We start from the raw sequence: 22,074 nt of genomic DNA, 5'->3' as shown, positions 1-22,074 counted from the left end.
CAGCAAGGTGACAGTCATGTTGCACCATCTCCCCTCACTCACAGGTGAGACTGTGGTGTATCACAGGAAATGCAGTGCAATCAGGGAGCCCAACCTATAGAGGAAAATGTGATAACAAAGCACCACGGCAGCAGAGAAATACAAATATTTCGGTTTTTGGACAGAACATTTCAGATTTCAGCTTGTCACTGAAAATTCAACACTTTCCCCAAAAATTCTAATGAAACCTAAATTTTTGGTTTTGTCAAAATTTTCCATGGGAGGCAGAGAACCATTTTCAGACCAGGTCAACTTAACTATTCTTAACTGTGGTGCCTCCCCACCGACCACGCTCTCCACTCTAAAGGCTACTGACCCTCACAGCTCTTTTTATCAGCCGTCAGCTCATAGCCAGGATCACAGGCACACTTGTAGCTGCCCAGTGTGTTCACGCAGCGTTGCTCACATCCACCGTTGTCTGGCCGAGAACATTCATCCACCTCTGTAGGGAGGAAAAGGCAACAATTCAAGCTCTCCTAATGGCCCGATCTCCAGCTCTGTTTTCACAGGCAGTGCTCGCAGGCTGGAGGACCAAAGGAGCACCTGAAGAGGTCTTGCTGGCCAGTCTTGCCCTCACCAAGTAGGGGGCATACGATTAGCATCGCCAGCCTGCTGGCACCACAGTGGCTTTGCCAGCCAGCGGGCACTGAAGTGACACTTTCAGTCAACATCATTGGAAGAGGAAGCAAGGTCTCTCCTTGCAAAGACTTTGCTGCACTTTGCTGTCATTTGCAGTGACACTCCTGATTTCCTTTATTCTTAGCACCCAAAACTAATGCGTACGCGCAGCCTTGGGAACAGTGCTTCACTCCCACCAGCCTAGAAAGAGACTGGACTTTGAAACCTGGCTTTTCTGATCAGATTTCTATACCCTGTGCTGCTATTCTAATGCCCAAAGGTCTAATTCACTGGCCTCTCACCCCATTCCTGGCTGTAATTCATCCCCGCCATGACGCTGTGTGGAAGATGGGTGACCATTTATAATATTGATGATACCAATATTACAAAATTTCAGTGAATCTTACAAGATATGCCATGTAAGGTATCAGTGGAAGAGTTATGATTGGCTAAATATAATCATGTTTATATGTATGTATCATCTTTGTATTGTGAGTTATAAATATGGGTGGTGTATTTGTATAACAAACCTGTGTTGTGTTTTGGGTGGACACCCCTAGACAGATTGGCATCAGCACTATCCAGCCTGCTTAATGGCCCATCAAGGGCATCAGTTGTACAATGAACCCATTGAGAGAAGGCAGGGGCTATGCTTATGAGTCAGCAGGACACTTAGGGACATGCTTGTGGACAGGGGATTCCAAGAGCTTTTCCATGCCCATGTGCTGTGAGCTTGTGTTTGGGACAAAGGATGTACAAGCCACATGGCAAAGGATATAAAGGCAGCCGCATCTTCTCCATTTGGTCTTCAGTCCTGCTTCCCACCTCTGCAGTAACTTCTCTACAAACTGAAGCTTTGAACAAAGGACTGACAGACCTATCCACACTTTGGATGTACTCCAGAGGGACTCTACAAGCCAGCAAACTCACCAATGTTGCTAGGAACCTGATATATGGACTCTGAAGTCTTATGTATGTATCTGATTGCTTTGACTATTGAGCAACTCTCTTCTCTTTCTTTCTTTAATAAAATCTTTAAGTTTTAGATGCTAAAGGATTGGCTGGCAGCATGGCATTTTGGGTAAGATCCAAACTAATATTGACCTGGCAATGTGGCTGGCCCTTTGGGGATCAGAAGAACATTTTGTATAGTGAGCGGAGTTTTAAATAACTCCTCACCATACTGGACCTGTTTGCTGATTGGGAGCCAGAGAACTGGAATGCAATAAAGGGGGCTGTGTGATTTCCTTTTTTTTAGCTTCTTGATAACCAGTGTGGGGGATCAGGAGCATAGTTTGGGACTGGTTAGTGAATCTAACTACAGTGTTAACCACCAATTTGGGAGAATCAGCTCTCCTAGGCCACAGTGTCTGCATCAGCCTCTAGAACCCTGCTTCTTCACTGCCAGGCTAAGACAGAATGCCCATGCAGGCTAAGAGACAATGCCAGACTTCCTGCTCCATGTTAAAACTGGAAGGGAAGTGGGGTTAAATCATTTGCATGAGACAAAGCTTAGGTCAGGGTCACTTGAGGTTCTGAAGCCATTTTCATAGACTCATAGAACCAGCGGGTTAGTAAGGGTCATCTAGTCTAACCCCTGCCAAAATACAGGATTTGTTGTGTCTACAAGGTGGGGATGTGAGCTCTGGGGTCCTGGTCATTATACTTCACTAAGAATTTACCCTGGTGGTTTTAACTGGAGAACTATTTATCTTCAGTTCCTGACCTAACCAGCTTTGCACTGTTTAGGAGCAGCAATGTCCCATTCCAGAGATGGTTGCATTTCAGTACAGGTGAGGGTATAATGCTTTGGGATGCTTCCAGATAAAAGGTACTATATAAAACCTAAAACTGCCACATCATTATGAATATTATATGCACTTCAGAGATTATCTGCATAACTGAGGACTGCTCTTGCTTCTCCATAAGGATAGCATGGAGTAGCAAAAACTAGAATAACCCCAATGGTCACATTTCTGGCTTGAAGACAAGGTAATCCCTCATTTTTGGGGCCTCATCCTCTAACTGTTGGACCTGAGTAGAAGGCTTAGCCCTTAAGGATTGATCCGGTATAGGTTCATGGCTGGTTTATTCTCAGCATTTAAAAGGTAGTGGTCCCATGTTCTCATAAAGCACAGATTTCAACCCATACTTCTACTCACGTTTTTTAAGCTGTTGACTGCTTTATATGTTTCATGTTTCTTCCAAACAATCAAGACACACACTAAATTCCTGGTCATTACAAAATTCATTAAGATAACGGGTGCACCCAGAGTTGACTAGTTGAGGACTACAATGGCAAGTTGCCAGGAAGCTATGGGCCCCATCTGGTCTGCTTAAAATGGAGAAAGGAAAGCAGTCATTTCCTTTTTAATATTGAGCTATGTAGTCTTCAGCTCCCAGCCTGTGCTATTCCAAGCAACTTGCAGTCTTCAGTTTAGATAGAGCCTTATGTTGATTTTTGCCTGTGGGCCACATTACTGAATATAGCCTTCACTTGGCCCCCGGGCCATCCTTGGAGAGGGGTCTCAAGTGTCTCTGATAGAGAAGTTTCACCTTAATGAAACCACCTTAGGGTCCGATGTGTAATCCATACCTTTAAAGAAATTTGCTGCAAACCCTGCTTTATTGATGGACCCATCAGATGCAAACTTCATCCACACTTTATTTGAGCTGGATTTGATATCTTCTGGCTTCTCGTAGCCGCAAAAGTGTCCCATCAAAGGGCTGTCCTCAGTGAGGCCATCTCGGATTTCCAGGTAGTCATAAGCACAACTGTCGTGCCTCTCAATCTGCAGAGGGAAAGGGAACACGCCAACAGAGGTCACCCACTTCACTCAGCCCCATCAGATTCCGTTTAGCTTTAAAGGATCAAAAAGCACAAATTGAGTCAATACAGGTCAGGGCAATGGTCTCTGGCTCAGCTGAAGCAGGGCTCATCTTTTCCCCAGGCTTTTGAAATTGGGGAGATGGGGAATTGTTAAGAGGAGAATGGGACGGGGCGGGGGGGAGATTTGTGATGGATCAGTTTAAAAATGAAACACACTCAAGTTCAGCAACTGAAGTTACATTAACTGTGCCTGGAGCATGGGGACAGGTGGTCCTAAGGAACATTCCTCTCAGTTGAAAGTATAACAAATAAACAAGTGGAACAGAATTTGGACCTCAAGGTTACCATCAGCCTACCAATCTGCAGAGCACGTTATTGGTTGTATGGTTTAAAATGTCAGTTTAATTGAATGTGTAATTTGTGATTACTGACATAGCTACAGATCAGTCTCAGCTCAGCTCCCAAGTGACAGCATAAAAAAATCCCCATCATAACCGGCCCCTTGCTGTTCATCCACACAGGGCTGAGGTGTACGGGCAGGGCAGCATGGGGCCAGTTATGATGGGGATTTGCCTAGTCACAGAATTACAGAATATCAGGGTTGGAAAGGACCTCAGGAGGTCATCTAGTCCAATCCCCTGCTCAAAGAGAACCAATTCCCAGCCAGATTTTATCCCCAGATCCCTAAATGGCCCCCTCAAGGATTGAATTTACAACCCTGGGTTTAGTAGGCCAATGCTCAAACCACTGAGCTATCCCTGCTCCTGAAAAGGGTTGTTTTCATCCTCAGAAATACTGCCCTGCAGCCATGGATAGTGTCTCTAAGACATTAACTTTTACACATCAGACTACAGTGGAATATTCATCTGCTGTGCTAGGGAGACAGGCCCCCTCTGTACAGAAAGGAGGTTGGTAAAGGCTGAAGAGTGACAAGCAACTAAGGAAGAACCAGTGAGGAGAGTATGAGGCAGAGATTGCAATCCAGGCCTCAGTGAGAGTTGAACTGGTGACCCCTGAATTCTGAGACCATCACTTTAACCCCTGAGCTATGAAGCCACAGCATCCTTTATTTCAATGAAGAGGGCCTGAAGGACTGGCTCAGACCCTACCTTCCTGCCCCTCCATTTTCTCTTCAGTTCTTGGATCTTTATGTTTGTTTTACACACTCCTGAGGTTCGATATCTGCTCTGATCATGGGTCCAAAGCACCCACCGTATCATGCTGCCTCCTCCCAAGGGTATTGGGCCTGGTGGGACCCACTGCATCTCCTGCTAGTAGCTTTGAAGCCTCTTGCCTGCATCACGGGGCTGCCATCAAATCCCCTGCAGCCCCTGGAGATGCAACGTCAGAGTGTTATATGATCTTACTTCTGTCTCCTTCACATGCTACCTTCCAATGAGACTCTGGTTCCTGATCATCTAAGAGAGTTGCCTTCCTCAGGCTCAGCAGCAAGGACGGGCAAATCCAAGAGATGATCTCCGAGCAGGAGAAGAACATCCCTGTATGCCAGACAGCATGGAAAACACCAACAGGCAAATAGCTCAAGAACTAGGACTCCTTTGCTTTCCCGGCAGGATACCAAAATCTGTGTACTGTGGCCACACCCCCTAAGTGACAGCAAAGGAGGGAGATGAGCAACAATAAATTAGGCAGGTTGGGGAATGCCCTGGGGTTTCATAGCCAACCCATTGGGAGTCGATGGCCCTTGTCTGGACAAAACAAGCAGAAACTGGAGAGAACAATCCTGTGCTGGCCTTTACAAAAGGAACAGATGGGAGCAAAAATGTACGTCAGGAAGACATGGCATGCCATCCCAGATCAGGGTCCGGCCCAGCCTATCTCCAGCCCTGCTACTTCAAAGAGTAAAAAAAAAAAAAAAAAAAAAAAAAAAAATCAATCAAATCAGAATGCACCCGGCCAGTAGCGCAATGCCTACTGCAAACGCTGGGTGAAAATCCTTCCTGATCTCCGCAGAGGCTACCTGCTGTCCTGAAACATGACACTTTATTAGACATTTACAAATGCCACTGCTGGCCCTAAACTGATCTAAGCTCCAGTCCTGCTCCATTGAAAACAAGGGAAGTTTTGCTCTTGACTTCAGTGGGAACAAGATCGGGCCGCTAGACACAATATGATTTGCTAATCTCCAGGCACTGCCTAGTCACATGGGGTGAAGAGGTATCTTCCTTTTGTTTATTCAAAATTTACCGACCATTAAATTCATTAAATAACCCTGGGATCTCATGTTACATGACAGGGTAGTACAGAGTGGCTCGTCAATTCTAAGCCCTTCTTTAATATTCTTACATAGCTCAGTTATTGTAAATCCTGTCTAATTTCTCCTTTCAAGGCTAAATAATCCTAGTTGCTGCAAACTCATCAGATGTAAACCCCACCTCAACCTCTCAGCAACCTTCAAGTTGATCTCTCTAATTTCTACTTTTCTATGAAGACCTGGCTGGTGATGCAAGGAATGGTCTGTCCTGAGGTCTTTATGGCTACTGTAAGATTTAAAAGAGGGAGGGAGAAGATATGGATGTGTTCATGGGGCATGCGGTCTCAATAGATCTATGCAGGGCTGGCTAGGGAATTGATGTCCTGTGCATTCTGCAGTCTGATGGCAGGAATCCTCTCTCAACATTCCCCGCACGCAGAGTGTCCTGATGGGTAGTGCAAGGGATTGGGTGCCAGGACTTCTGGGTTGTATCCTGGCTCTGCCACTGTGTGAGCCTAAGTAATTTGCTTCACTGTTACCTTGAACTCCTCACTGTTTGTTTGTTGAATCCTTCAGTTCTCATACTTTGATGGTGAGGTCTTTGAGGCAGGGCCTGTCTTCCTTATATGCACAGACAACCTAGCACTGGGACTTCTGAGTGCTACTGTGATACACATAACCACTAACATGCTGTCAGGCAGTTTGCGGTCCTCAAATAAAAGCATTATGGGTAGATTATCTGAAGCAGCAGCAAAGGAGGCATGCACGGTACACACTTTTCACTGACGATAGTGGAATCAGCATTGAGTGGAAATAATGTTCTAAAACAAACATTTAGGGGGAAAATACCCCAGTTTCTACAAATTGTACATTCTCTATCATACTTCCTTTTTACAGTCTTGTTGGCTGCCAAGTTAGCTTGGTTTAAGAGCACACACCTCAAACCTCTCACCTCAAATGCTTGGAATGTGAGTCCTACATGAAACCCCTCGGAAACCGTGATCCTCCAGACGCATTCTTTGGAAGGTCGGTAGTCATCTGGGTAATTGGGAGACTGAATCTGCCCAGCATCCTTGTGAATTTCTCCACCACAAATTGCTTCAGAAAAACAAACAGCACATGAATGGGATTACACATTGTATCCTCATCGAATGCCTGCTCCCAGCACACCCTCTCCCCTTGCAAAGCCGTTCTAACTACACTCATTCTACCTGGCCCCCAAACAAACCGTGAAAGGTATTAAAAGCCTAACACGATTCTGCTTAGTGCCTCTGGTCTTGCTGTGTCTGCCCCCAAGGATATCAGCTCTGTGGGGCAGAAATTGTCTGGATAGTTGTGTCTGGTACACCACTTAATAATTTAATTATCAAATTAATAATAGCAATCATACATGAAATGGACAATGTGAGGAGGGGGGATAGCTCAGTGGTTTGAGCATTGGCCTGCTAAACCCAAGGTTTTGAGTTTAATCCTTGAGGGGGCCACTTAGGGATCTGGGGCAAAATCAGAACTTGGTCCTGCTAGTGAAGGCAGGAGGCTGGACTCGATGACCTTTCAAGGTCCCTTCCAGTTCTAGGATATTGGTATATCTCCGATTATAAACAATTAAAGCTCACAAAAAGAGCAATATGCAATCCTGCCACTAGATGGCACTGATTGCAAACATAATGCAAGTTCATGGGAAGATGTGCCTAAAGAACCGGCCGATCTAATACAGCTTGATAGCATATGGTCTCATGGATATGCATCCCCAGATGCTCTGAAGACTTAGAATCCAGGCACAGTCATTCCTCTCTGCAGGCAAGAAGTTGGGCAACACAGAAGTGGGACTGCACATTGCGAGTATAGAGTTGGGACTTGCAAAAAAGGCAACAGAGAAGGAAGTTGCAGTAGACAATGTTGGGGCTATTTTCTAAATAAAACTTTTCTTATTGGTAAGAGGATCAAATCAAAGGAAGTCAAAGCTCTTCATAGGAATACATATCAGCAGTTTATGCTATCAGCACCAAGAGCTGCGTAGAGAATGTGTGTTTTTTTTTAAACTGCCCTCAAAGCTTGGATTTATTTTTAAAAGTCAGCCTAAAAAAAATGAAGATACAATTTCAGAGCCCAGCATGACCTCTGCATGGGCTCTGTGGGTGGGTTTGTACAGCACCTTGCACAATGGGTCCCAATCCTGAAACTGAGCACTACCACAGCAAACATTAAATAACAATATGCACATTCGATTTCCAGCACAGAAACCAGGGTGACAATGAATGGCGAAGCTACTGGGTAGACTTGCCTCCAGATAAGTCATAAAACCAAGACCCTGGCTACCTTAGAGAGTCCATAGCATTTCTGTATTAACCAACTCTAGTAGCTTGGCTACTCATTGCAACTTAGGTCTTCCTCTTAACAGCCCCACCCACTGCAGTCTCAGTTGGAAAACTATTAGTCAATTCCACTCCTAAAAATCATCCTGTTATAGTGGTGCTAGTGCAGAATGGCTGCTGCATTTCTACCCCCACCCTCCCTCATAGCAGCTGCATTTCAGTAGTGGCTTAGTGTTCCCTAAATCATGTGGAGCAGCCGTAGCCACTTTATAGTTAAAGCTGAAGCTAGTTTATTATAACCCCAGTTTTTGAAACGCTTACCACCATTCCCAATGTCCCTAATATGAACCCAACTCCTCATAAATATTACACACATGGTCTCATCCCTGCGTAGATTTAGTCTAGGAAGTTTGGTAAAGTTAGCGAAAAGGGTTCTGAAGTTATGATATTTTTTAAATGGCTGCACTCATTTTTTCCCCCAAACTTTTCCTAAACTGTGTTTGGCTGCACAATGACCATGCCGATAAACTCCTAATTTGCTTGGATTTACTGAGGAGTGAGACTGCAACTTCCTTTGACAGGTACACAGAACAATACAGAAATTATGAATGGACCTGTCTGACTCCAGGCTGTGTTACACCAGTTGCTGGTCTGAGCCAGGTGTTAAGGGGTGGTGATACATGACTGAAGAGGACTGCAGAGGGACAGGAGTCTTATAAGGAACCAAGGGAATTGAGGGAGAGGTGACTGGAAGGGAAAGATTGGAGGTGGCAGGGTGCCATGGAGCTGTGATCCCTGATGTCAGAATTTGAGAGATCTTAGGAGCAGGAGGTGGGGATGGATAGAGAGGAGCAGTAGTCTGGTGGAGATGGAGTGGGTTTGATGAATGGGGGCTTAGGGAATGGTGGGAGGCGTAAATGGGAGGGGAGGCGGTATGGGACAAGGCTTAGTATGTTCTGGGCACCACATTTCAGGAAAGATGTGGACAAACTGGGCAAAGTCCAGAGAACAGCAACAAAAATGATGAAAGGTCTAGAAAACATGACCTATGAGGGAAGATTGAAAAAATTGGGTTTGTTCAGTCTGGAGAAGAGAAGACCGAGGTGGGACATGATAACAGTTTTCAAGTACATAAAAGGTTGTTACAAGGAGGAGGGGGGGAAATAGTTCTGCTTAACATCTGAGGATAAGACAAGAAGCAATGGGCTTAAATTGCAGCAAGGAAGGTTTAGGTTGGACATTAGGAAAAAATTCCTAACTGTCAGGATGGTTAAGCACTGGACTAAATTTCCTAGGTAGGTTGTGGATTCTTCATCATTGGGGATTTTTAAGAGCAGGTTGGACAAACACGTCAGGGATGGTCTAGATAATACTTAGCCCTACCATGAGTCCAGGGGACTTGACTAGATGACCTCTCGAGGTCCCTTCCAGTCCTACCATTCTATGAGTCTAGGGAAGGGAGGGTATGGACTGGGACAGGAAATGTGGCCATGGGGGCAGAAAGCACGAGATCATGGCAGGGGAGTGGAGGGGCCCAAGAGGGAGACACAAAGGAGGTAAATGCAGGAGACTGAAGTGGACGACGAAGTGATAGAACAGACTGAAGGATGTATACAGGAAATGGAGGACAAGAAAAGGTGCAGCTGCATCAAAACGAAATTAAAAAAAAAGTTGCAAATTGTTCAAATATCCTAGATATAAGATGTAAGAGCTTAAAGTTACCCATGCAGCTAAAATCCTCCCTGTCCTCTGTCCACGACCTTCCTTATCCTGCCCAGGAGTAACAACTCCCGCATGCTTCCTGTGGGCTTACTGAAGTCTGCAGGAAAAGTGCCCTTAATTGCTGGTCCTTGTAAGATCCGTTGGAGCAGAGCTCCCGCTCCTGAGTCAAATCTCTCACGCTCATTCGATACAGGAAAATTCCCAAACCTGGAGTCTAGGCTGAAAGCGGGAATTTAACAGAGTCCACCAGAAAAACAATTACATACCTTCCAAAAAGTGTTAAGAAGTCAGGACATGGACAGATAATGGATCTGGCCAATTCCCCATGACTCTATAATCCTTTATCACTCACTCTCTCCCCACCCAACTGTAAGCTGGATTCCAGGAATCCATTCCCAACATATTATAACACCACCACACTGCAAAACAAAACGCGAGTGTTGTTACACATACAAATTTGTGTAACCCTCCAGCACCACAAACCAACCCTAAGCATATCAATCGTGCCAATTCTATTCTTCAAAAATATTCTTCTGCTCCACTATCATCACACTGTGTAGGAACTAACGGTAGTGACTTACAACTGCTCCCTGAGGCTGCATTCCTTGTGGAACCTTTATCACCCATTTAAACAAGCGAACAACATACACCCAACATACTTCCACTGCAGAACAAAACAAAAGGGGCAAACTTCAGGTCAGTCAGTGCCATAAGGAGCGAGGACTGATGACGTGGCTGCGAAGAACTGGCTGGATATCAGATTTGCTCAGGTCAAGATTCGCTAATATTTGTTTGAAAGTGCATTTATTTTTTGCCAAGAGTGTACAGTTTGCTTGGCATTAGCCAGACCCAGCTGAAGCATGCTTCCCACCTCACTTCTTTATCTAAGTTTGGCTTGTACCCTGTAGCCTGTCAAGTGCTTTGGGAAGGTGCTATGAAAATGTGTGCGTATTATGTCCTGCCTCTTTTCAAAACACCATCACCTAGGTCTTATCTAGCACTTTTCAGCAGTAGCTCTCAAAGCACTTCCCACAGGAGGTCAGTGGGAGGTTAGCCCAATTTTACAGATGGGGAAACTGAGGCAGGCCAGTGCCAAGCCCACCGTGCACTTGGTCATGTGGAAGAGGATATGCATCCAGCCCATGTGAAGGTACTTTTCATAGCACAGACTATTCAAGAAAGAACCTGAAATCAGAATCTGATCTGTTCTAAATTCAGAGTAACTCCACTGGGCCAGCAGTAATTGAGAGCAGCAGGGGGCTGTTTGTGATCAGAGCAAACGGAAGGAACAGTATGTCCAAAACTGTAAAACTTGAAAGCTCCACTATCTACGAAAGTGAAGGATTGCATGCATTTGATCCTGCACCAGAACAGTTTTGCCATTGACTTTGGCATGACCAGTCCCCCGTAGAGAAGCAGCAAAAGTTAGGTGCTGAAATAGAAGTACCTTGATTTTCAGAGCAGCTGAGACACCCGGGTTTCCACTGGACCAGTGGGTGCTCATTCCCTCCGAAAACCAGGCTGCTTTTCTGTAGGTGTCAGATTTCAGGCACTCTCATTTTAAAGAGTTGGCCTATAGCTTCAGTGAAGGTTTGGCCTGAGTCAAGAGTTGGGCCCAAAGTTATTAGTCCTGCTCATGGTTGTTTGAGGTCTTCCAGTGCAGGGTTGTTTATTTTGATGGATTTCATACTTTTCGACATTTAAAATTGATTCCATTCTTTCCAAAAAATTCTTGCTAGTAATAGCCTGCTGTAATTGCAAGCAAAATGGATCGAGCTGGACAACAGCATGAACCTGCTCTCTAGGTATTTTCAACAGAGGGAGAGACAAGACAAGTGGTGCTTCAGACAGGCAGTAAGTGCCAGGGCCAAAAATCCAGCCAAAAAGCTAAGTGATACAAATGAAGATCCATTTGTGTCACCAGTTCTGAGAAATACTTATCTTTCTAATCTCGCTGCTTTTGGTCCCCGGTAATTACTCTGGCAGACAGGGGAAGCGACAACAAAAATGTAAGCAGGAAAATAAATTTTGAAAGAAAAAAACAATTATGAGGGTAAAAAGCTCTCCAAATATTGAATAAAAAGAAAGGGATGAAAGCCCTGCTAATTGCTAGGAAAAGGCTCAGACCATACTTGAACTTAAGCTCTTAGAGACATTGCATTACCACCTCTCAGATGCACAGTACCGAGTACAGGCCTTCAAAACTTCTGTATAATGACCCACCCAGCAAAGCTGTCATTCACATAAAGCCCAGTGGTGCCCATATGCCCACAATGCTCTATTTGCCCCCTTCCTCCACCTGGCCAGCCCCCTCCGAGCTGCTGATCCTGGAGTTACCCTGCAGTTACTACTGCAGCCTCTGGGTTGCAATAAATGCCACAGTCCACTGGGCGGTGTTGGCAGGGAAATGTGTCTCGTTTGCAAACTAGGGAGAGGCTGCAAAATAAAAACCTACTTTGGTGAAAAAAATCTATTTTTTTTCATTCCCAAGTGACCAAAATGGACCCTTTTTTTCCTATTACTTGTATAAATAACCAGTGGACTTTTCTTCAATAATTTTTTTCCCTCCCAAAAGCAGCTATGGACATTTTTCAAACACTTTCAATAACATTTTCAGCATTTTCTATACAAGTTTTGGAAGACTGTTCATGCAAAACGACATGGAGAACTGTGTGTGAAAAAAATGCCTTTTTTTTAAAACAAAGAACATTTTTCAACAAAAAGACACTTTTAGTTCAAAAATGTCATCCAACTCCATTGCACATCCATGAGCCCACGCGGCCACAGCAGGGGCAATGCTCTCTAACACACATGGATAGCTTCTTCTCCACAGCTGTAAAGAGACTAAGGCCCATAAAAGAGTTGAATCAATAGTGTATCATCAGTGTATCACACGCCCACAGACCAGTGGAAAGAGACCAGGACATCAGAGCAAGTCCCTACTCTCATAAGAAATGTTGGGCAGCACAGAAAGGGACTCAGGAATTCATCCAAGAAGCTTCAAGAAACTCACCTGATCTACCTGAAGGACAAAGGGCTGAGTCCATCCTTTGGTTTTAGGGAGGGTAGAAATTTCGGTGCCAGACATTTATCCCGCTCTGTAATCTCTGAGCGGAGACCTGGCTGGCCAATTAGCCTGCGAGGAAGCGCCAACACCCCAGTGATAAACACTGACTGAACCTTTGCTAGATGGATCATAGCTACAATTGGTGGTTGATATGGCAGGGGTAAGCAGAAGAGTTGATCTGAGCCCCATGCTCAGATATGGTCTCCTCACTGCAGTATACCATGCCTTGGAAACGGATTTGTGGACCAGGCTGGTTGATCTGGGCCTTGCATACTGAAGGGGGTCTCTGAATTCTGCAACCCCTGCTACCCTTTGGAAACATGGAGTGGGTTGAGAGCCTTCATTTATGGTCAAACAGGTCTCTGCTCTGGGCCCATTTGTTATGTTCCCACTTATGATGCCTGGTGTTGGGATCACTGTGCAGCATGATGTAGGCCTCCTAGCTAAGGGTCGTACCTTCATAAACCGCAAAGAAGCCTTTGCCCAGGATATTGCTGCTGCTTCGGAACTCAATCCACAGCCTGCTGTCCGCGGAGATTAGAGGCTCGGGGACTTTATCACCACAAAATCTACCTAGAAGGCAGGAAACAGACAATCAAGATCTCTCCACTGATTGGCGAAAGTGGTTTGTGATTGCAATAGAGGTAGATGGGGAGACATACAAGGCACCTGCAGTTCAGGAGAGAGTCAATGGTAAAAGTAAACTGAGCCAAATAAAGGGCTTTTCACTCCAACTCCATCTTAGATTTTAAGAAGGGGCCACTTTATTTGTATTCAACAGGAACAGGGTTAAAATATCATCCGGGAACAAAAGCCAGCATGGCTCATTCCCAAATGCTGCCACCATTAGCCTGGCTCTCATTTTACCCACACAAAGGCTGGGCCATCTTAAAAAGCACGTAGGTGAACGCAGCAGAGACTTTAGTCTCTCTTATTGTGAGAGACAAAGTGCTAGGAGTGACAGCCAATGCTCATGAGTCCTGGCACTTTACCTTCCATCATTCCTACTGATTTGTATCACAAGGAGCCCTAGTCCTGTCCTGGAACCCATTGGACTAGGCACTGCACAGACACAGAATAAAGATGGTCCTTGTTAGTGTTAACTGCATTACAGCTGCGCACAACCCAGGACAAGGAGCCACAGTACTAAGCGCTGTTCCTGCGCATGGCAAGGAGCAGTCCTGCCCCCAGGCACTTCCAGTCTCACTACACCAGACAGACAAAGGGTGGGAGAACAGTGGGTTAATACGGATGGCAGTGCAGTAAAAAGAGCTCCTGGACAGTTTTGAAAATCTCAGCCTCACTGGCCCAGATGACAGATCCCTTCATCCTGTGGATGTAGCATGAAGGAAAACCTCTCCATCACGTCAGCCCACATGATCACTTCAATCCCTTGCACGTGACACAGAATCATCTTAGTTGAGCATCTTTTCCTACTCAACCCTCCATAGCCGTATGGCACTTGTTTACACTAAGTGCCTTTCCCCAGCACAAGCTCCTTCTCTGGATACTTCACACAGCTTGATTCTCACTGGTAAATGTCAGTTCCTGAACTGTACCATCGCAAACTGAAATCCAGCAGAACAATCGGATTAATAAATAAATAAATAAATAAATAATAATGATCATTCCTGATGGTTCTACAGCCTGTTTCGGCCAGAAGGTTCCTCAAAGCACAGTACAAACAACAAATAAGTATTGGGAGTAATTAACGCAATATGGTTCTTTTCTTCGCTGGACACCAGCGACACTATCTGCTGTATGCAATACGGTTGGGGTTTGTTCCTCATTTAAAGGAGTAACTAAATCCCAGCTTATCCAGTTGAATCTGCAGGGGAAATTTGGCAGAGGCTGAATGTAATTACCTAAGTTGGAATTCAGCCAGCACATCAGGGTTACGACTGCTGGACTCATGAGAAAAAAAGATACATCCAGGGGATAGGTAATAATGTCCAGCGATCGAGAGATTGGTTTTGTGCCTCACCGGAAAGTCAGTATCTTAGTACCAACCAACATGCTGCATGATTGGTTCTCTATCTACTCAGGCCATGTCAAGACTAGGGGAAAAGTTGCATGTTTTAACATGAATTAGCTAACACACGTTAACCAACATGCATTAAAATCCTAGTGTAGAGAAAGCAGTTGTAGTTTTAACATGTTAGCTCGATGTTAACACTAGGTTGCCCTAGGGTTTAATGGTGCGTTACAAACCTAGTGAAGGCAAGCGCTGTGGTGGAATAACATCTGCTGAACCACAATTCTGTCTTTTCCTTGTGCAACTCCCATCCAAATGCTAACTCTGACCCGACTCTGCTTAACTTATGAAATCTGACAAAAATCACACTTCAAAGGTGCATGGCTGCAAGCACAAGGCTAGTTCAGGTGGGTCAGGAATCACTGCGGTATGACAAAGACCGGGACACAGCTTGCTGAAGTTTCCAAAGGCACGGGAAGGAGATGCTGCTAAGTGTCAAGGCTGCAAAGTTATTTAGTTCTAGGGTCACTGAGCAACCGCCTCTTGGATTTCGAATTGGAGTTCAACAAGGATGTCAAGGAGAGGAAATGCAGATGAGGAAGCCAGAATAAGTGAGCTCCGTGGAGTACGATAAAGGGCCCATTCATAAAAAGTTATGCACCATTTAAGGCTGGATTTTCACACACTTCCCTGGGAAAATATGCAGTGCACATTTTTTTCCAGGCAAAATACATGCCTTCACAATTCATGCTAATCCTCTTGCCCACCCCCCTGCCAGACTGCCACCAGGCTGCCTCTTCCTAACTAATTTCATGGCCCCAGCCCCTCTCAGGGGCCATGGCAGCTCACACAAGCCACTTGTTCCGAACGGAACAGTTTGCAAATCCCACTGTATTAAAGAGATTTTTTTTTTGAAGCGCTTCAAATATTTGGCAAAAAACATGAAGTGATGTAAGGCAAGGCTGCTGGAAGGATGATTCCTGAGGCGTGTGCTCACCCACAGCATATAGTGACCACGGTGCACAGGCACTGACACTATGAGCCCCACACCTCTGCTCCCCGAGATAGCCTAAAAGAAACTGCAGGGAGACCACAGCCTTGCTCCCTCTGCCGGTGCCAGGTACCCACGCTACAGCAGAGCACTCTCCTACCTATACAGCCTTTACCAAAGCACTCCCGTGGCTCGATCCTGCCCTGCCCAGGTGCTTAGCAGGTAGGAAACACATGGGAACCCAACCCGGCATTGATGACGCATGGTCAGATGCCTAGAAGCAGGAGGGAGGTGCCTTTCATACCTCCTGAGGGTTATGAATCTGTCTCCACAGACACACCTGCCATCCTCCCTCTTTAACCTCATGCTTCTGAGTGGAAGAAAGCCAGTGAGGCAATGCCCAATGGCTGTCCTTACGTAGCCTCACTTGCACACCCTATTACACAGCCTTGCTCTCTGCAGGCACAAGTCTTCATACTTTTCCCTGCTCACTCAAAGTACCTTGCCAGCATGAAGCCTGACAGCCCAGTACACTGAGCACTGAGTCTGGAAATGTCAAAGAGGCCTAACGTCAGAAGGAGTTCACTGAAAGCACCAGCTTAGCAGCCCAATTCCTCGTTGGGTCAGACAGCTCCATGCTGTCAACCTCAGGGACACGTCATGGGCTTACAGCTGGAAAGAATTTGGCATTAATTGTCTCCCCTTGTGTGCTACAGCGGGGATCCACACCATCTGATGGATGGGGATGCTGAGGGTAAGAAACTTGTCCAAGATGAATGGGAGTTAGTGGCAGAGGTCTGAATAAAACCCCGGAGTCCTGACACCCTTCTAGGAGGAGCAGACAGTGCTCTCTCCTCTAAAACACCCAAAGGCTCTTCCAAACACCTGTGCTACCTCAAGAGGGACTTGAGGGAACGGCACGGGCTGCAGAAAATAAATGAATCACAAGGAACTTTAGACATTAGCGTTTTCTCACAGTGACTCAGTCCAGCCGTACACGCAGCGCACTGTCACATCAGCGCTAACTCATATTGTTACAGAGGGAACCTGGAGACAATTACATGGGATCTGCCAGGGATATGTACAAGCAGAGTCAGCAAAGAGTCCTTCCAACCCATGACACACACCAGTCCCAAAGCAGATAATGTTCTTTCAGGTCCCAGCTCTGTTGCCAAAGCAACAGTTGCAGGGATCTGGGTTCTCCCTTGCTGTGTGACCCATGTTTAAATGGTTTCAGAAAGGAGCTGGGAGTTTAGGTAAGACACGTTAAAGGGGCCTGATTGTCAGAAAGTGGGTAACTCAGTGCTTGCTGAAAATCGGGTCCTCACTTAACTGCGCCTTGTTGAGCATCCAGTAACTAAGACTCTCCAAATCACTAGTCAACCCTGGAAACATGAAGCTAGAAGGCCTGCAGGGTGGGTTGGGAATATGGTTACAACCTGGTTTGCTCCTATCCGTGCTGCAAGACTGATCCATGTTTTAAATGCATTGTGAGGGCTCACAAGCCATGAGTGATGTGCTGACCAGAAGTACTATAACTGCCTGGTTTTTCCCCCTAAAGGTCTTTGGGATGTTTTCATCAACAGCTTTGGACTTGGCCTGGTTGCCTTCTCCTCCCACTCTGGAGAACGCCTACTTGGGGCTGAAGTCCACTTTCAATCATTTAATTGGTTTCTAAGCATCATGAGAGGAGGGAAGGGTTGGATGGCCCAGAGGCTTGAGGGAGGGGAGATGCTCTCTAAAATCATGCCCTGCAAGGTAGCAGGTTCAAATCCAACTCAAGTTTTTAGCAACCAAAAGCTGCTACCACATGATGGTTCTTCAGTGGCCTGTATGAAATGACTTGGGTGTGCCCAGGCCTAGTTCCATGTGACAGGACCATCCCCACAAAAGCCAGCACTCTGAGGACAACACCAAGGACCAAATGGATCATGAAGGCTGACCTAGGGCTGAACCACATTGGCTGGTCAGCGTGGGGCACTCTTTGCTAGGGCGTGCAGTCTAGTGGTGGGAGCAGGGCCTGGGATTCAGGCTTCTATTCCCAGCTCTGCTCACTGACTCACTGTGAAACCTTGGGCAAATCACTTCCCTTTCTCTACCTTAGCTCTCCAGTCGCACAACAAAGGACTATCACTTCCCTACCTCACAAGGCAGTTGGGAGGCTGAACAGCTTCAAGCCTTCAGAAGGATTTAGGCACCTAACTACCACTGATTTCAATGGGAGTTAGGCTCCTAAATACCTTTAAGGATCCAGTCTTAATTATTCTCCATGAAGCACTTTGGGATCCTTGGAAGAAAGGCATTAGCACCAGGCACCTTTGCTCCCAGCAGCTGCAAAGGCCTATTTGCATACTTTCCACACTGCGTCTCTTTAAAAAAAGGAAATAGCCACTCACCTAACAAGGGAGCCTTCCTCCAGTAGCCATCACGCACCTCCACATAATCATACCAGCACAGGCGACTTTTAAACAAGTCCATCGATGTGAAATTTAAAATGATCTGTGAACAGATGGTGCACTGTTATCTTTGCCCAAGGAGCTATTTCACGCTACAGATTCAGTTCCATCAGTGCCATTATTCTGCATATGAGGTTTAGACAGGACAGGATGGATGAACTGTATTTTTTTGTAACATCTTTCATTAAAAAAAACCAACCTTTCACCTGATGGGTTTTTCAGAGCTATAGAGTACAACACAGCAGCCAGCACAAGTAACTGGGGGAATTATGGAAAAGATGAAGCAAATTGACTGCACAGGGAATAAAAAAAGACTACTGTTACGTAATTAGGACCAATTTAGGTTTTGTAGCAAAACAAAAAATGGGACCATAGATTCACCTAATATGAATAAGGAAGAAAATACAAAATTAACATTTTCTCCAGGAAAATCTTGATTTTGCTGAAATTTTTCAGTTTTCTGTCAGGAAAATTAAAATGAATTTTTTTTCTAGTTGAGTTAACCCAAATCAAAACATTCAGGATTGTCAAACCAATTTAAATGTTCCATTTCCAGTTAATTCAACATTAATCTGAGTCATCGCCAATTACTGTGGTGCATCATGGGAGATGTAGTTTGGGTGACTCATGCCTTCATTCCTTTTGCGCAGGTCTCTTTGGCCAAAGTACATCCTCCACAATAGACCACTGTCTCCCCTCTGGGTGAGCCACTCTGATGCATCATGGGAGATGTAGTCCAGCCAGGAAGTCCAGCCCATAGGGGAGAACAGAAGCAGGGAGTACCCAGACTACAATGCTCACAAGTTATCACAAGGGCTGAGGCAAACACAGGTTAACATCACACAGAGCTGCAACAAAATATTTCAATTTGGTTCAACAAACCAAAAATTAAATGTTTTTGTTCAGGAATGTCTCAACATTTTCTTTTTGATTGAAAATGTTTCTACTTTTCCATACTGAAATATTTCTGAGCATCTCATGCTACAAAAAATTTCAGTATTTCAACTTTTTGTCCAAAATCAGCACAAGAAAAATGTTGAAATATTGGATTTCCCCATAGAACGGAAATTCTGATTTTTGATCAGCTCTGAAAGTAAGATTGTTTTCATTTTAACATGTATGTTCTTGAGTGCTTAACAAGGCATGAATTAAGCTTCACACAACAGAGCTGTCTGTAGATATTATCCATTTTACTGAGGGGAAACTAAGTTAGGCATGCTGCAGCTACACACGAAACAAAAACATTTTCCAACAATGGTACAGTTCTCTTCATTGTCCAAACTAAGGGCTGTGCAAAAAAGAAACACACAGCACAAGTGATGGAAGGTAACAAGACCATTTTTTTTAAAACTCTTGGCTCAATGCAATCATGTGTGACTCAGTGGGGCTGGCTCTGATTTAAGAGCATAATTTGTCCCAAGATTTTTATTGTGACAGCGTCCCTTTAAAGTATTCGGTTGTAAGGCCACTAGCTGAGGAAGCGTGAAATTTAGAGCTAGAGGGCTTATTTCTGAAAAGGGACCCTACCATTTGCATGTGAGAGTCCCACCAAACCCAATGGACCTATTCAGGGTAGTAAGTGTTTGCAAGATTTGGCCCAGAGATTAATTTATATCTAATATCTTCCAAAGGAATAAGGCCATTCTAAAACCAGGTTTCTAGTCTATATTCTGACCTAATAAATGAGATTATTAAAACTGGAAAGATTTTTAAAATGCTATTTACTTCTCATGATTTACCCTTCATCACTTTCTGCAGTTCTCTGAACCTGAACAATGAAAACAGACTAGTCAGTTTCAGTTCAGTTTACAGACAGCATCTGGGGCTCACACACTAGTTCAATGCAGCAATGTCTTGGCTGTAAACACCACAGGGGAAGGTCTATTTTAGGTATTTTTAAATGCTGGATTATTTTTTCCTTTAAATGGGATTTAGATTTTATAAACATTTGTTTTTCACAGAACTTACATTTTGGGTCACATCTAACCTAACCCTTTTAACTGAGGCAGAGAGACACATAAAGAACATATAAAAGCTTGAGTCATTTTAAAACCATCAAATATCATTTTAAGAGCCTGCACTGTTCTTAGAATTTTTTCTAATATCAGAAGGTCTCTGTTTGGGCCTGATCTTGCAAGGTACTTGCACATCTCAGGACTGGACCCAGAGGCAATGGAACCCAGTGATGCCAGAGCTCAGGCTCAGATCCTTCAAAGGTAGTAAGGCAGCTCACTCTGGGAGTTAGGCACCTAATTCCCTTTGAGGGTCTAGGCCTCAGGCCCTGAATAAGGTAGCTCAGCAGAAAGGCAGTTTTAAGCAAATGTTTGCTGAAGTGAGAGCTATGGTTTCTTTCTGCACTGTTTTGTTTTCAGGGTGCATCTGAAATGCTTCTCTATGGGGTTTACTGATTAGCTGCTATGCAGAGGAGCTCGCACACAGGGCAGCACACCTGCTGCAATCTGACATGATGCAAAGGGGTTGAGTGCAGTGGTGTTAACAGATTAAGGAAAGATTTCGTTTCCACTAGAAGATCAATAAAAACAAAGGAAGCTGAAAAGCAAACAGAGGAAGCAACTGATTGAGGCTCAGCAGGTTTTGCAATCTGAAGACATCTGAAGATGGGTGGGTGGCGTTCCAGCTGACAGCAGCATTCCCCTGTGCAGGCAATGTCCTGGATTCTCAGCCCGCCTTCAGGAACCAAGGGTAATTTTGCTCACAATGTTACAGAGCTAGTCAGAGTGGTAGGAAGGAAGCTTTGAGAGGTGCGCATCTGAGCTCTCAGTGCAGCCAGAGTTAGCAGGCTGTTGGATGGCTAACAGGCAGGTAAGAACCATGAGGGAAGGCCAGTAGGCACCTAGGAGAGACACTATACCCTGGATTCTGGCTTTCCACACACATTTAGTATTTGCCCTAGTTCTCCCCCATCCCGAGTGGAAGGACCCATTATTACGTTGCACTGATGATTTCTTAAGGCTCCACAGGTCCCCTGTTGTTCTAGGGACAAAAGCCATTACCCAAATTCCCCAAACAGCAAAAGACTGCAAGATTGAAAATGCTAGTTTAGAAACCTCACTGATCCTTAAAAAACAGATCTAGGGGATTTTCAACCCAGCAGACACATTCGAGAAGGAAATGACTTCTTAGGTTGTTTAGTGAAGTCCATTCCCCCAGGGACCAATGCTGGGTTGTTCCCCACATTGCCTAGTGCTTTGTCCAGTCTGCAGCATTATATGAGTTCCTGTAAGTGATGGAGATTTCACCACCCCCATTAGGTGACTGTCCAACAGCTTACTACACCTCGCTGCCAAGAAGTTTCTCCAAATACCCAGGCACTGTCTACACTAGCACTTATGTTGGCAAAACCCTGAGTGACATAAATTTTGCCAGCACAGGTGTTCATGTGCACCGCGTTATGTCGGCGGGAGACGCTCTCCAACTGGCAGAGCTACTGCCACTTGTTGAGCTGGTTTTATTATGTCAATGGGAGAGCTCTGTGCCGTCGGCATAACGTGGCTTCCGCTGTGCCGCTATAAGCTTGTAAGTGTTGATATGGCTCTCTTTCACTTTTCCCTCTCCTGGTAGCAGTAATTATATCCCATGGATCATCTTTAATAAACTCTCTCCATCCTTGTCTATAATTATAGAGAGCTATCAGGTTTCCCCATAGCCATCACATAGCTGGGTTTAGCTCTTAATTTCTCTTTTTAAAACAACCCTTCCTTTTGCTGCTCTTCTCAACTCCATCCAATTGGCAAATGCCTTCCTGGAAATATGGTGCCCAGAACCGTGGGCAATACCGCCGCTACACTAGCAGCAGAGTTGGGCAGAGGATGACGGTTACCCTTG

The 22,074-nt window shown here is 45.1% G+C and overlaps 1 protein-coding gene across 3 annotated transcripts in view; it reads right to left on the bottom strand.

The window, feature by feature from the left end:
- Window positions 1-22,074, bottom strand: part of TLL2 (tolloid like 2) — a 199,224-nt gene that overhangs the window by 20,507 nt on the left and 156,643 nt on the right. For all 3 annotated transcript variants that reach the window (XM_050960073.1, XM_050960074.1, XM_050960075.1), the window contains 5 exons: window positions 18,169-18,271; window positions 13,263-13,379; window positions 6,655-6,800; window positions 3,254-3,449; window positions 356-481 (listed from right to left, as the gene is read on the bottom strand). In XM_050960073.1, the coding sequence (XP_050816030.1) occupies window positions 356-481; window positions 3,254-3,449; window positions 6,655-6,800; window positions 13,263-13,379; window positions 18,169-18,271 (688 nt within the window). The remainder of the gene's footprint in view (window positions 1-355; window positions 482-3,253; window positions 3,450-6,654; window positions 6,801-13,262; window positions 13,380-18,168; window positions 18,272-22,074) is intronic.

This window comes from Gopherus flavomarginatus, chromosome 6, assembly GCF_025201925.1.
Source record: "Gopherus flavomarginatus isolate rGopFla2 chromosome 6, rGopFla2.mat.asm, whole genome shotgun sequence".
Lineage (NCBI taxonomy): Eukaryota > Metazoa > Chordata > Testudines > Testudinidae > Gopherus > Gopherus flavomarginatus.
The sequence above is the reverse complement of the archived record's forward strand: the minus strand, read 5'-3'. Positions and strand labels throughout refer to the sequence as shown.